The sequence below is a fragment of the Rhinatrema bivittatum genome, chromosome 5, assembly GCF_901001135.1.
Source record: "Rhinatrema bivittatum chromosome 5, aRhiBiv1.1, whole genome shotgun sequence".
Classification (NCBI taxonomy): Eukaryota; Metazoa; Chordata; class Amphibia; order Gymnophiona; family Rhinatrematidae; genus Rhinatrema; species Rhinatrema bivittatum.
Genome location: NC_042619.1, coordinates 383,490,649 through 383,505,250, shown reverse-complemented (window position 1 = coordinate 383,505,250; position 14,602 = coordinate 383,490,649). Strand labels below are relative to the sequence as shown.

Sequence of the window (14,602 nt, the reverse complement as noted above, 5' to 3'; positions counted from 1 at the left end):
AGACTAGAGATGGCAGATCATTGACTGGAGAAAGAAGGGTAGAGACAGTAGACTGATGATTGGAGACCTGAGGCCAAGCAACTGAGGCTTGAGAGTGAATACTAGAATCCTGAAATTGGTATCTATCTCCCACTGCAGCAAAACTGCATAGATATGATCTACATATATGAGACTTGCATTCTCACCAGTGTCAGGGAGGTCTGAATACTGTGCAGGAAAATAGCATATGGCAGCAGCACAGCACAGGGACTTGTCAGCCCAGCAGGCAGTCTTCCATCATCAAGGCACAGGGACTGTTCAGCTAGGACAGTCCCAGCTGTCTCTTACCTATTCTCTCTTGTGCAGTACCCAGGTTCTCAAGTAGGCCCTCGAATACACTAAGTCCCAGATGTTGTATCAGACACTCCTCCATTGGTGTCAACTCTGTTAGGCACAGCACTCCTCCTCCTGCTTGCTACCTCTGCGTTCAGCAGTCCCAAAAAGCAGTGCGACACCTGCTCACTGGTCTTCTTCAAGCCATGGCAGTTTCTCTGATCATCTTCCATATTACACTCTTCACCTTAGATGCTTTGACTGCCTGACTCTCAAACATCATAGAGTAATTGGCGAGGATCCCTGGATTAGCAGTTCATTGTCCTCAGTGGTGAACTTCTGGGTACGAATATGCTGCCTATTTGGTTCAGTTACCACTTCTGGAGGTGTGGTGTCACTGCCTCCTCACTCTCATTCCCACTTCCAGCTCCCACTCTTCCTTTCCCCCTCCTGCACCTGCCCTGTCTGCTGGTCCATTCTCTCTCTGGTCTGTTTGGGCTTGCCCTGCCTTTCTCCTCCCTCATGGCTCACCTGTCTGCTCCTTTTCCACTCCATTTTTTCCCTTCCATTTCTCTCCAAAATCATAGAATCTGCAATATTAAAACACCAACTATCTAGATGAACACTCCCTACTCAATCAATATCAATTTGGATTCAGACCATACCACAGTACCTAAACACTTATTATTTCACACTGATATTATCCATCAAGCGTTTGACTCCAGTACATCATATATCTCAATCTTTCTAGAATTATCTGCCACCTTTGACACCATCAATCATGAGATATTAATTTCGAACCTCAACAACATTGGCCTTTCTGGTATAGTTATCTCCTGGTTTACAGAACCAGACTCAACAAATACACATAAATTCTGCTACATCATCATGGTCTGCATTGAATACCAGAGTTCCACAAGGTTCCGCATTATTCAACATATATCTTTCTCCTATTTGTCAATTGCTTTACACTCTAGGCCTCTCCTATCATCTTTATGCAGACGATATGCAATTCTATTTTCCAACTTGGCATAACTGGCAATCAACCTCTCAGTTTATCTCTCTGGTTATCTTCCAGCAAGACATGGCTGTCCCACAATAAACTGTCTAAATCTCTCAAAATCTGAAAGAATGATCCTTGGAAATCCTCCTTTCAATGACAGCCCAAACACCATTTCCATAGACAATGCTACCATTCACATATCTAAACACATCTGAAACCTTGGTGTCATCCTTGACACCAAGCTGGACAAGCAAACTTTATATTAAATCAGTAGTTAAATCCTCTTTCTACAAGTTGCACCTTCTCAAACATATCAAGCATCTCAAACATATTGACACCATCATTCATGAGATATTACTCTCTAAACTAAATTGCAGAGTCTAGAAAAACAAATAAGCATGGGAGTAGCTTGCTTGCTACTTCGGTTACTACCCTGAACCAATCAAGCCTGTTAATTCACTTTGAATACATATACAGTGCAGCTCACTGCTTCAACGGCAGGGGGGAATGAAGAAAAGAGGAATTATATTCAGACAGCAACCAACAAGGACTAAATTGCACAGGCTGGGCAAACAAATAAGCGTGGGAGTAGCTTGCTTATTGCAGCGGTTAATACCCCTAAACATTTAGGCTTGATACTTCGCATTGATGCAGCTCCAGCACTGCTCTCTACATCAGTTGGTGGGGGTGGAAGGAAATTAAAACCAAAATGTTACCAATAAGGGCCCTGACTTCAGCAGTCAGAATAACAGATAAGTATGAGAAAAATAAGTATGAAAGCTTGTTGGGCAGACTGGATGGGCCATTTGGTCTTCTTCTGCCATCATTCTATGTTTCTATGGTTACCTATACACTGGAGAATTAACATAAAATATTATCCACATTACATAATCTCATATACAATAGTAAATGTCCATGGTTATCAGCCACCTTACACTTCTATGTTCTCTCGCATAATCTCAGATCCAAAAATCAATTCCTTCTACAAATTCCCTTTCCTAGAGCCACAGTGACCCGAAACGGGCTTTTTCCATCACTGGTCCACTTATATGGAACTCTCTTCCTTTATTCTTAAGATCCTTATCTAATATTAAGGAATTTAAAAAGGCCTTAAAGCACCATCTATTCAAGCTAGAATTTAAAGACCTATGTGAACTTTAATCCCTTAATCCTATTTTTCTGCTTTCATTCTGCCCTCTTATCCTGATTCCAGCCAAGCTTTAATACCCAGGCCAGGTCTTTGTTTTGTTTTAATAAATGTTTAAATTATAAATTTATTGTATTGTATTGTTTTATTATGATTGTACTATCTGTAACCTGCTCTGAACATCAGAGGGCAACGGGTAATAAATCCTTTTAAATAAATAACATTAATAAATAAAAATAGCATTGCATAATTCACCAACAAAACCAATAGGCAAAGATCTAGGATTCAAGAATATCATGAATGATGTAAAAGCAGTTAATCTTAGTAGATCTTGTAGGCTAAAACACAGGCAATTCAAAGCATTTCTCAATTAAACTGAAACCTATTATAATTTATTTATTTAATGGTTTTATATACCATTTACCAACATTAAATGCTGACCAAAGCGGTTTACAATACTTCCAAACAAAATAATGACTTTATCTGCTACTCTGAAGCCTGTTGGCTTCACAGAGGCAAAATATTACAACATTTCAAAGTAATTAAAGCTTGCTTTAACTGAAAAAAAAATCATTTTGGATATACAAAATGGATTGCAGCTGACATTTCTGCTCATTTAAATGATCTGAATCTCCAACTACAGGAGAAAGGCTGTCTCATATTAGAGCTTGCTGGCAACATGGCAGCCTTTCAATCAAATTAGCATTATTTTATTTAGAGCTTTTAAATAACATCTTTCGCTTTCCAAATTGTCAGAAAATATTTCAACATGAATAGTCAATAGCATGCTAGTCACATCAAAAAGCTACAGCTGTCGTTGAGAGATGTTTGTGAAAGATAAAACATGGTTTAAAACATTTGCCAATCCTTTTGAAGCTGCATATTAAGGCACTGATTCAAATTTACAACTTGAACTTCTTGACGTTTGGAATAGTGATGAAATCAAAATTCAAAGAGGGGAATTTGTCTTCCCATGGACTTTTATCCCAATATATGGTATTAGGTAGTTTTGTGCAATTTGGAAGCACGTAAATTTAAAAACAGGCCTTTTCTTTGATGAAATTGAACAAATCCATACATCAGAACTGTCTTACAGATGATCATCCACATAATGATAATTAAGATTAACATAAGCATCACACCTGATTTTGCAAATTTTGGTTTCATCATGGTTCACCATCAAAAGACAGCTTGCTGCCATTAGATCTACCCCATCCACAGTAAGCAAGGGTTTGGTTAAGTACTAAGTTTTTTTTTGTTTTAATATTTTGTTGTACTGATATTGTGTTCTAAATGTGTTCAAGCATTTCATATCCCCATTGTGGGTTCCAAAAAATTTTCATCATAAGCTTTTATATACACCTGAGAGAGAGCCTCAGAGCACCAGCTGAGCATGTATAGTCTTTTGCACATTCTCAGAAGAAGAGTCTAAAAACTCTAGATTCAGCTAGGACACCGTTCAAGCTTTGATGCCATTGATGTAATTTTCACATGTGTGATTGACTTTTCCTGTTATCAAGTTACTGGTAAGCAACTATGCTTGTTCTGTTTCCCCCTTTATCTTCTTGCTCAAGGGTAGCCTTGCAAGAACATCAGTTTTGCTTTTTCTCTGCTATCTTCACTTGCTCGTTACTGGTAACAGTTCAAATCAATCAACTTTTGTACACCCCCCCCCCCCCCACCCCATTCTCTAGTTTAAAGTTCTACATAAACAGGAGTTAAAAACAACAAATAAAACCATGTTGGATGAGTGCAAACCATCCCATTTGTAAAGATCCCTTATCCCCTCCATGTATATCCTGTCACCAACATAGCCCAAACCACCTCTGCACCAACTTTTAGCCATGTGTTAAAGTTCCTTATGAGGATAATTTCTTCTATTCCCCTGGTGTAGGCTGATAGAAACTCTGAGAAGGTTTATGGATTTGGCTGTCTGTCCACCACACCTCCCTAATGCCTTATACTGTTTTTGAATGATTACTGACTATTTGCCAGATCATTGTTACGTAGGAGTACAATGATAATCTAATTCACTTGCTATTCCATTTCTTCTATTGAACCTCTGGACTTCCTGCCTATCTCTGTAGGCTGAGGCACCTGGAAGGCAAATGAGTTGCTTTCCCCAGCTATTCACTTATCACTATGGTGTTTCCTCTCAGAATTAATTTTTCCCATGGGTGCCTCTGCCATTTTTTATTTTTTTTTTATAAGGCCCCCATCTACAGGAGACTTTCTTATCAAATGTTTCAACATTCTCACTTGAAAGCTAGATGGTTTTCTGGATCTATTCCCCATCTTTGGACTTACTTACTGCTGAACTTGAGAGACGAGGTAGATTTTTTAAAATTGAGGAAAGCCCTAAAACATCTTGGATGAATGAAATTGCTCCGTAGATAGAAAGTGTTCAGCAGAGGGAGAGAAGAAAATTTGTCCCAGAAGTTTCTTTTATTTTATTATGTAAGCTTAGTTTGTGTGTTGTATTATTAACCTGTGTTTTGCATTTGTTGTAAATTGCTTAGGAAGATATTTTCTAGGGATGTGAATCGTTTTTCAACGATTAAAATTATCGTCCGATAATGTTTATATCGTCTTAAATCGTTATAGAACATGATACAATAGAAATTCTAACGATTTATCGATAAAAATCGTTAAATCGTGTTAGTGCGCACTAACTCGAGTTAGTGCGCACTAACTCCCCGTTAGTGCGCACTAACTCGATTTAGTGCGCACTAACTGAAAATGATACAAATAAACACTTTCCAGGTCACTGAAGGTCAGTTAGGAATGAATATGTGTTCCTATTGGCTGGCTGCCCTCTTATCTATTGATATTACCAAGGTTACCACTGAGGTGATGGTTGGGGGGATGGGAAATGGAACTGGAAACTAACGAACACCAACAGAAAATGAAACAAAGTGTTCACACTTCCCAGGTCAGTAAAGGTCACTTAGGAATGAATATGTATGTATGTATTCCTATTGGCTGGCTGTGCTCTTATCTATTGATGTTACCAATATGGTTGGGGGGATGTGAAATGGAAACAGTTGGAAGCTTGACAAAAAAAGTAATGTAATGATCAGCACTCACGTGACTAGAACTTGTTTGTTTATTATTTTTGTTAGCAGGCACCTGAAATGCTAGTGCATGTTGAATTTGCCAATCACTGTGCATTTTAGAAAGGTGGTCCTGGCTGGAACTGTACACAGTTCAAATATATGTAATTGATTGTTGGTAAGTGTATTTTTTAAGTAGCCACACTGGCACCAGTATGTTTACTTTTCCTCCTACTTAACTCACTAGCTCAGCTTTGTAAGAAGGGCTTCTCTGCTTGTGTGTTGTTTTTGTTTGGTGTGAGGAGAGCAGAAACATCAGATCTTTATTCAATCTACTACAGTCATCTCTTACAGTGCCCTATCCCTATTAATACCAGGAGTGTTGTGATCTTCCTGCACACAGTGCCCTAACCCTGATACCAGTCTGAGACAGCTCCCTCCCTGCATTACTAGTGAGAGGCTGGCTTCACAGACAGGGGGGAGCTGCCTGACCCTCACTCCTGACTTCCCCCATGTCCCAGCTAGTGAATGGTGTGTGGGTGAGGGGGGGGGGGAGGATGGTGAAGTCTGAGACAGCTCCCTCCCTGCATTACTAGTGAGAGGCTGGCTTCACAGACAGGGGGGAGCTGCCTGACCCTCACTCCTGACTTCCCCCATGTCCCAGCTAGTGAATGGTGTGTGGGTGAGGGGGGGGGGGGAGGATGGTGAAGTCTGAGACAGCTCCCTCCCTGCATTACTAGTGAGAGGCTGGCTTCACAGACAGGGGGGAGCTGCCTGTCCCTCACTCCTGACTTCCCCCATGTCCCAGCTAGTGAATGGTGTGTGGGTGAGGGGGGGGGGGGTGGATGGTGAAGTCTGAGACAGCTCCCTCCCTGCATTACTAGTGAGAGGCTGGCTTCACAGACAGGGGGGAGCTGCCTGACCCTCACTCCTGACTTCCCCCATGTCCCAGCTAGTGAATGGTGTGTGGGTGAGGGGGGGGGGGGAGGATGGTGAAGTCTGAGACAGCTCCCTCCCTGCATTACTAGTGAGAGGCTGGCTTCACAGACAGGGGGGAGCTGCCTGACCCTCACTCCTGACTTCCCCCATGTCCCAGCTAGTGAATGGTGTGTGGGGGAGGGGGGGGGGAGGATGGTGAAGTCTGAGACAGCTCCCTCCCTGCATTACTAGTGAGAGGCTGGCTTCACAGACAGGGGGGAGCTGCCTGACCCTCACTCCTGACTTCCCCCATGTCCCAGCTAGTGAATGGTGTGTGGGTGAGGGGGGGGGGGGAGGATGGTGAAGTCTGAGACAGCTCCCTCCCTGCATTACTAGTGAGAGGCTGGCTTCGCAGACAGGGGGGAGCTGCCTGACCCTCACTCCTGACTTCCCCCATGTCCCAGCTAGTGAATGGTGTGTGGGTGAGGGGGGGGGGGGGAGGATGGTGAAGTCTGAGACAGCTCCCTCCCTGCATTACTAGTGAGAGGCTGGCTTCACAGACAGGGGGGAGCTGACTGTCCCTCACTCCTGACTTCCCCCATGTCCCAGCTAGTGAATGGTGTGTGGGTGAGGGGGGGGGGGGGGGGGATGGGGAAGTCTGAGACAGCTCCCTCCCTGCATTACTAGTGAGAGGCTGGCTTCACAGACAGGGGGGAGCTGCCTGACCCTCACTCCTGACTTCCCCCATGTCCCAGCTAGTGAATGGTGTGTGGGTGAGGGGGGGGGGGGAGGATGGTGAAGTCTGAGACAGCTCCCTCCCTGCATTACTAGTGAGAGGCTGGCTTCGCAGACAGGGGGGAGCTGCCTGACCCTCACTCCTGACTTCCCCCATGTCCCAGCTAGTGAATGGTGTGTGGGTGAGGGGGGGGGGGAGGATGGTGAAGTCTGAGACAGCTCCCTCCCTGCATTACTAGTGAGAGGCTGGCTTCACAGACAGGGGGGAGCTGCCTGACCCTCACTCCTGACTTCCCCCATGTCCCAGCTAGTGAATGGTGTGTGGGTGAGGGGGGGGGGGGGGAGGATGGTGAAGTCTGAGACAGCTCCCTCCCTGCATTACTAGTGAGAGGCTGGCTTCACAGACAGGGGGGAGCTGCCTGTCCCTCACTCCTGACTTCCCCCATGTCCCAGCTAGTGAATGGTGTGTGGGTGTGGGGGGGGGGGTGGATGGTGAAGTCTGAGACAGCTCCCTCCCTGCATTACTAGTGAGAGGCTGGCTTCACAGACAGGGGGGAGCTGCCTGACCTTCACTCCTGACTTCCCCCATGTCCCAGCTAGTGAATGGTGTGTGGGTAAGGGGGGGGGGGGGGAGGATGGTGAAGTCTGAGACAGCTCCCTCCCTGCATTACTAGTGAGAGGCTGGCTTCACAGACAGGGGGGAGCTGCCTGACCCTCACTCCTCCGGGGTATTGTGATCTTCCTGCACACAGTGCCCTATCCCTGATACCAGGGGTGTTGTGATCTTCCTGCATGCAGTGCCCTATCCCTATTAATACCAGGAGTGTTGTGATCTTCCTGCATGCAGTGCCCTATCCCTATTAATACCAGGAGTGTTGTGATCTTCCTGCATGCAGTGCCCTATCCCTGATATCGGGATGTGTGCAAGAAGATCACAACACCCCGGTATCAGGAATAGGGCACTGTGTGCAGGAAGATCACAACACCCCCAGTATCAGGAATAGGGCACTGTGTGCAGGAAGATCACAACACCCCTGGTATTAGGGATAGGGCACTGTGTGCAGGAAGATCACAACACTCCTGGTATTAATAGGGATAGGGCACTGTGTGCAGGAAGATCACAATACCCCTGGTATCAGGGTTAGGGCACAAGTTCTAGTCACATTGACTGATCACATTACTTGTTTTGTCAAGCTACCAACTGTTTCCATTTCCCATCCCCCATATACTGTCAGTAGGAAACTTGGTAACATGAATAAATAAGAGGGCAGCCAATAGGAATACATATTCATTCCTAAACTGACCTTAACTGACCTGAAAAGTGTCAAATTGTATCATTTTCAGTTAGTGCGCACTAACTCCCAGTTAGTGCGCACTAATCGGAAAAAACGATTTTTAACGATTTTTTAACTAAAAAATCGTGCCTAAGACGATTTTCTTGCCCTGCCACACGATTTCTATCGTTAAGACGATATGGAAAACGATTCACATCCCTAATATTTTCTGTTAGGCAATAAATGATTTTTAATTAAAAAAAAATTAAATAAACTTTAATCTCTATTCCAGGTGCCCATAGAGGTTGCTTCTGTACCACAAGTGTATAATTTACTTTTTGAACTGGAACAGTACACTTTGGGCCGGAGTTTTCAAAAGGTTACGCGCGTAAACGGTCATACGCACGCCGGGCCTGTTTTCAAAAGGCCTGGCAACACGCATCTATTTATTTATTTATTTTTACTATACCGATCTTCAAGACAAAGTCTTATCACACCGGTTTACATCAAACCAAACCTGAGAAAGTTACACATAACAAGGGATTAATCAAGATAAAACAAGATGGAATCAGGATAACCTAGTAAGGATAACTTGGCTCAGAACGCATAAAGCCCCGGGAAGCGTGCAAGTCCCAGGACTTGCAAAAAGGGGTGGGGGGGGGGTGGGGCCAGAGGTTCCAGGCACAGCGGCCATTTGCCGCTGTACTGGGGATCGTGCGCCAGCGGTTGGCCGGCGCGCGCAACTTACTTCAGCCCCCAGGGCTGAAGTAAGTTTTAAAATAGAAGCAAAAACAGGGAAAAGGTAGGGGGGAATAAGGCGGGGGAGGTAGGGAAGGGAAGGTGGGGTGGGGGGGGGGCTAAGGGAAGTTCCCTCCGTGGCCGCTCCTGTCAGAAACCTATCTCCACATCCCGGTCTTGGAAGTCGCATCAGCTGACCAACTTCGGAGGCAGGGGTAGATTTTAAGAGGTACCCAGCGTGCACACGTGTTTGCCCGATTTTATAACTTGTGTGCGCAAGGTATAAAATCGGGGGTCAGGGCGCGCGCAAGGGGAATGCACAGTTGTGCATGCCGAGCCGCGCTGCCTTCCCCCGTTCCCTCCCAGGCCGCTCCGATGGGCCGGGGTGTGGAGATAGGCTTCTGACAGATCCAGTGAGGTCCGTAATTCTCCCGGCTGTACTGCCCTTATGATCGAGCGTAGGGTTTCCATGCGGAAATGTGGTACACTCAGGTAGTGACTGAAGGACTTTGAGGTACAGGATGGGCCGGAACGTTCCCTCTTTCTTGGGGATGATAAACATAGATGGAATAGATGGGTGCAAGGTGATTCCTTAACAGGACAGAGATGCTTTCAGCCAAAATGTAATGTAAGCTGTAATGGATCATAAATAAATACGCCTACAGAAGTATAGTGTAGTACACTTAGCTTTATTGAAATTGAACAAATACTTTTTAAATAAAACCTTGTACAACAAATGTCTTTTTTGTTAGTTTTATCTTACAGGTCTTCTGTGTAAGCAAAAATACCTTTTATGTTTTGTTCTGTTTTTATTTAAAACACGTAGCAAGGATCTGAACAACATAGCTCTGGCACCAAAAGTGTAGTAACAGGATATGAAAATCACAGTACAATTATTAAAATTCTTAGGTTAATCCGAGATACTTACAGTTGTCACTTTGAGTAAGATACAAATTGGATGTCCAGAAACAAAGTTTTGACATCCTACCTAAAAAGCTATTGGTTGCAGCTACAATGACAGCATAAATGAAAAAGTTTAATGCTAAACTGAGCTCCACCATCCAAGAAACAATATCTCGATACTGTAAATATATTGTAGTGCACAAAGGTAGCACAATGGGTAAATTACACTTTGGTAGCTGAAGTTCCATGTAAAAACCACAGGGAAAAAAAATCAATAAAGTTAGTTCACAGAGTACAAAAAGAAATAATATTATTATATGGGCACTTCCACTTGTTTCTAATAGTGTAACCACATAATGCACAATAGTTTCCCCCCCCCCCCAATTACAATTCTAATAAAGCAAGTTAATATTAAAATGCACACTCACAAAGATATTAAAGTATAAATCTTTTTTTTTCTCCATTATTAGAAATAATTTACAACCCCACAAAATGACTTCTTGGTGAACGACAAACTGCTTACACTTTAATGGAATATACTGTTCCTCAGTAGACTCGTTTCAAATAGAAAGGCAGCATCTCCTGATAAAAGGTTTTGGTCCTCTTTAACTCACTGTCCTAAAAGTCACCATAGAAATGAATAGCAAAATGGCAACCTGCTTAAAAACATTTGTTACAATCACTTGGCAGTTCTTTTGAAGTAGTCTTACATTTTTTTTTAAAGTAAACATATCAGTGGCAGTGTTGTATAAACTTGGTCCCATTGAGTTACCTGTATTTGTTTAATGTCAATTCTGGAAGAAAAATATTTTCAAACAGTACAACAAAGGGAATCCTATTGCACAGTCCCAGGGTGGCTTGTTTTACACAATTCCTCTTTGTGTGACTCTTTTGTTCTTTTTTTCCATAGTCCAGTTAAAAAAAAAAAAAAAAGTTAAAATGACATACATTTTTCTGTTTATATACAAGTACACTTTGGCAAGAAAGTCTACATCACATGGTAAGTTGCCTACTTCTTGTGAATATCCTCATGCCTTATGATTTTGTATGTAATCCAGTAAAATATATTAAATATTAGAAAGGTCAAGGGAAATGCTGCTCTTGAAACTGTATCAATCCTTTTTGCTCGATCCACAAATTTCTTTTTGATGGAATCTGCATCTTTTGGCTGCATTGGAGGGTGAATGGGAGGAGTAGCCTTAATGGCAGTGCCATCTTTAACTTGGAGGCAATGACCCATCCCATAGCCACTGAAATTAAAACGGCTCTCCCGGACCTCATCTTCCTGGGGAAAAAAAAAAGAACAGGAACAAAGAATTGAAATCAAAACAAAGAAGGAAAGAACTATACCTTACACGAGTCAACACATTTATATTTTGATAATTCATTTTCAAAATGAATGGCACATCTGTATATATACCTTTGGGAATCCAAACATTTTATATTGTTGTTGTAAAATTGTACAGTGGAAATTTTTAAGTACTGAAAACCCAAGAATAGACCAATTTGATTGACCAATTCAAGCTTTTCAGGTATACAAACTAAGGGCCTCATTTTCTAAAGTATCACAAGCCTGCAATACTTTAGAAGATGAGGGGCGGGTGGGGGGGGGCCGAAACAGGGAGCGGGCCTGCGCTAGCCGGCAGCGATCGCACCGTTGCGATGCGATCGCTGCCGGTTTTGCACCCAATAGCGCCACCATAGAAGGTGTAGCTATTGGGAGCAAAATAGGATGCAAAAAGGGCCTCACCTTTTCGTCGTCCGCGGCGGCTTCGCGGAGTCGACCCCGGTGATGCCCCGACTCCTCCTCTTCCGGGGCCGACTCTGCCCCCATCTTGGTATCGCATGCGAAAAGGGACATTTCGCGTGTGATACATTTAGAAAACAAGGCCCTAAGTGCTAATATGCAGTCAGTGTTTGAAATTTATCAGTGTTTGATAAATACTGTATATCTACATCATACTACTTTCAGGAGTACAGTAAAGAAAAAATCCCTATGTTTTAACTAAGGCTTTCTGCATGTTTGGGGCAGAGACTTCTTTTAACAATGTTTAATATATCTATTTATTTATTTATTTATTTGTTTAGCCATTTTATATACCGTCGTTCCAAAAGAAGATTACAACGGTTTATAAAAGCAGCATTCATATTCTGGGTCAACATTCATATTCTAGAAGCAGTATTAGGAATTCAGATTTGTTACTTTGTTTTTAGTGGGAAAGTTAAGAGAAAAAAACCCTGCATTTTTGCTAGGGATGTCTGCATGTTTGTGGCAGGGGTTTGTATTTAATAATGTTTATCCTGTGCATTCAAATGGATTCTTTAAATAAATAAGATAAATAGTAGTAGGAATTAGCAATTAACATAATTGAAACATTTAATTATTTTAACTTATAACCCCTCCCATTTCATTCCCTGGTTACTTCTATAGACTTGTATAAACAAATAAGATATGGAGAAGTCACACGAAGCCCCGAGTTTTGAAATTCAAAAATACAGACTTTGTCAACATAGGAAAGTACATGAAGATTGGGAGAAAATGAGAGAAGTGGGCCAAACTAAAAGGAGCAATTATAAGAACAACAAATCTATATGTTAGAAAAGTAAACAAAAGTAAGAGAAATAAGAAACTGATCTGGTTCTCAAAGGAGGCGACTGATAAAATAAAAGCAAAAAGAACAGCATAAGCATCCTAAAAAGAGGAAGAATATCTGGTGAAACTGAGGGAGGCTAAGAAAGAAATCAAGAAAGCAAAAAGTAAAGTGGAAGAAAGGATTGCCAAAGAGATAAAGCGAGGTGACAAAACATTTTTCAGATATATCGGAGAAAGGAGAACAATCCAAAGTGGTATAGTGAAAAGGAGTCAAAGATCAAAGTAGTGTGACAAATAAATGGCTGAAATAGTAAACAATTACTTCAGTTTGGTGTTCACTAAAGAAGAACCTGAAAAAGGACAGATGCTAATGGACAAGACTGTGGTTGAGGGAGGAGTAGACGAAATTCCATTTACAGAAGAGAATGTATGGGAAGAACCAGGAAAACTGATTTTATAGCATGCATGCACCTGCACGAGCATAAAATCGGGTGTCCATGTGTGTGCGCCAGGTAGCGCACGCACATGGACAACCGCTCGTAAGTATTAAAATCTACTAAGATTTCAGCAACTTCTCATATAAGTGAGTTTGTGCTTTGTGAAGTATAGTTCATTTGTGCGATACAATGGCATCATCATCATCAAAGTCCACTTTAAGACTTTCGCGCTGCTTATGGAAAGATTATGAATGTAGTCTCATCGAAAACATAGCAAACCAAATTGTAGGAGCGAAACTACCTTCAAATCGACAAGTACTCAATGTTCTTTTCTTCAATTTAGGGGGTCGATGCAATACAGTGCGCTCAGCCGAGCGCACTGTATAACCCGCAGTTGAACACGGGTTGAATAGGTGCTAATGAATCTCCTAATGCAATAAGGCGATTAGCGCCAATTCAATGCGCGTCTGATGCAGAGTGAGTCTAATAATGCTAATCATAGGCAAATGCATATGATTGTGGCTATTAGCATTCATTCCAGATGCAAAAAAAAAATGTGTATCTAGGACACACATTTAGCGCTCAATAATTAATGCCTGCCTGGAGCAGGCGATAATTGCTGAGTGCTCCTTAAACCAGTACAGAAAAGCAGAAAAAACTGCTTTTCTGTACTATCATTGTGATATTAAGTAGGAGGAAAAACAAAATTAAATAAAGTAAAAAAAAAAAAAAATAGAAAAAAAAACACTGGCAGTCGGGTGCAGGAAACAGTCGCTCAAATGGCAAGCATCCATTTCCTGAATCCCCTGGCTGTGTTGCATTTAGGAAAACCAATGCCGATAAACTTGGTGTCTGTTTTCCTAACCAGCAGCCCGCTGACGCCAATCGGGTTCTCGTTAGCAAGGAGGTGCTAGGGGCGCGCAAGCAACCCTAGTGCCTCCTTACTAACATGACCCCATAATTTAAATTTTGCATGGTGTGTTAAAAAAGTGGGCGCTGACTGTTCAGCGCCCGCTTTCTACACATATTTATTGCATCGGCCCCTATGTGTTGTTAAATTATCAATCAAAGAAAGTGCAACTTTAGTTGTTTTTTGGAAAAGGGACGAATTCCCCAAAACTAACTGATCGTTGTGTTGAAAAAGTTATATCACTACATAAAGAATGGCAAGATTTACAGAAGTGGCTGGGTAGAGACTCAGATGTGGAAGCGAAGAACAAACAAAATTCCTGGATAAATTATATGATTTATTCAATGTTGCACATGAGAATGTGTTAAATATCATTAAGAACGAAGAGGATAAGCAGTTTTTATTATTGCAATGCAAGAAAGGATGACCAGGCTGGCAATGATCACAAATTTAAAGCCAGTAAAGAAAAAAAACAGGAACGCATAGAAAAGGAAACAGAGAAGAAAGAGAACTTACGAGGAAATGGAACGAAACGTCATGGTTCATCTACCATCATTGTCAAGCAGTGATAGTGAAGAT

The 14,602-nt window shown here is 42.3% G+C and overlaps 1 protein-coding gene across 1 annotated transcript in view; it reads right to left on the bottom strand.

Moving 5' to 3' along the window:
• Window positions 1-11,092: 11,092 nt before the first annotated feature.
• The window catches only part of GLRA2 (glycine receptor alpha 2), a 209,371-nt gene continuing 205,861 nt past the window's right edge, over window positions 11,093-14,602 (bottom strand). Inside the window, exon 9 of the mRNA XM_029601880.1 lies at window positions 11,093-11,368. Within this exon, the coding sequence (XP_029457740.1) occupies window positions 11,093-11,368 (276 nt within the window). The remainder of the gene's footprint in view (window positions 11,369-14,602) is intronic.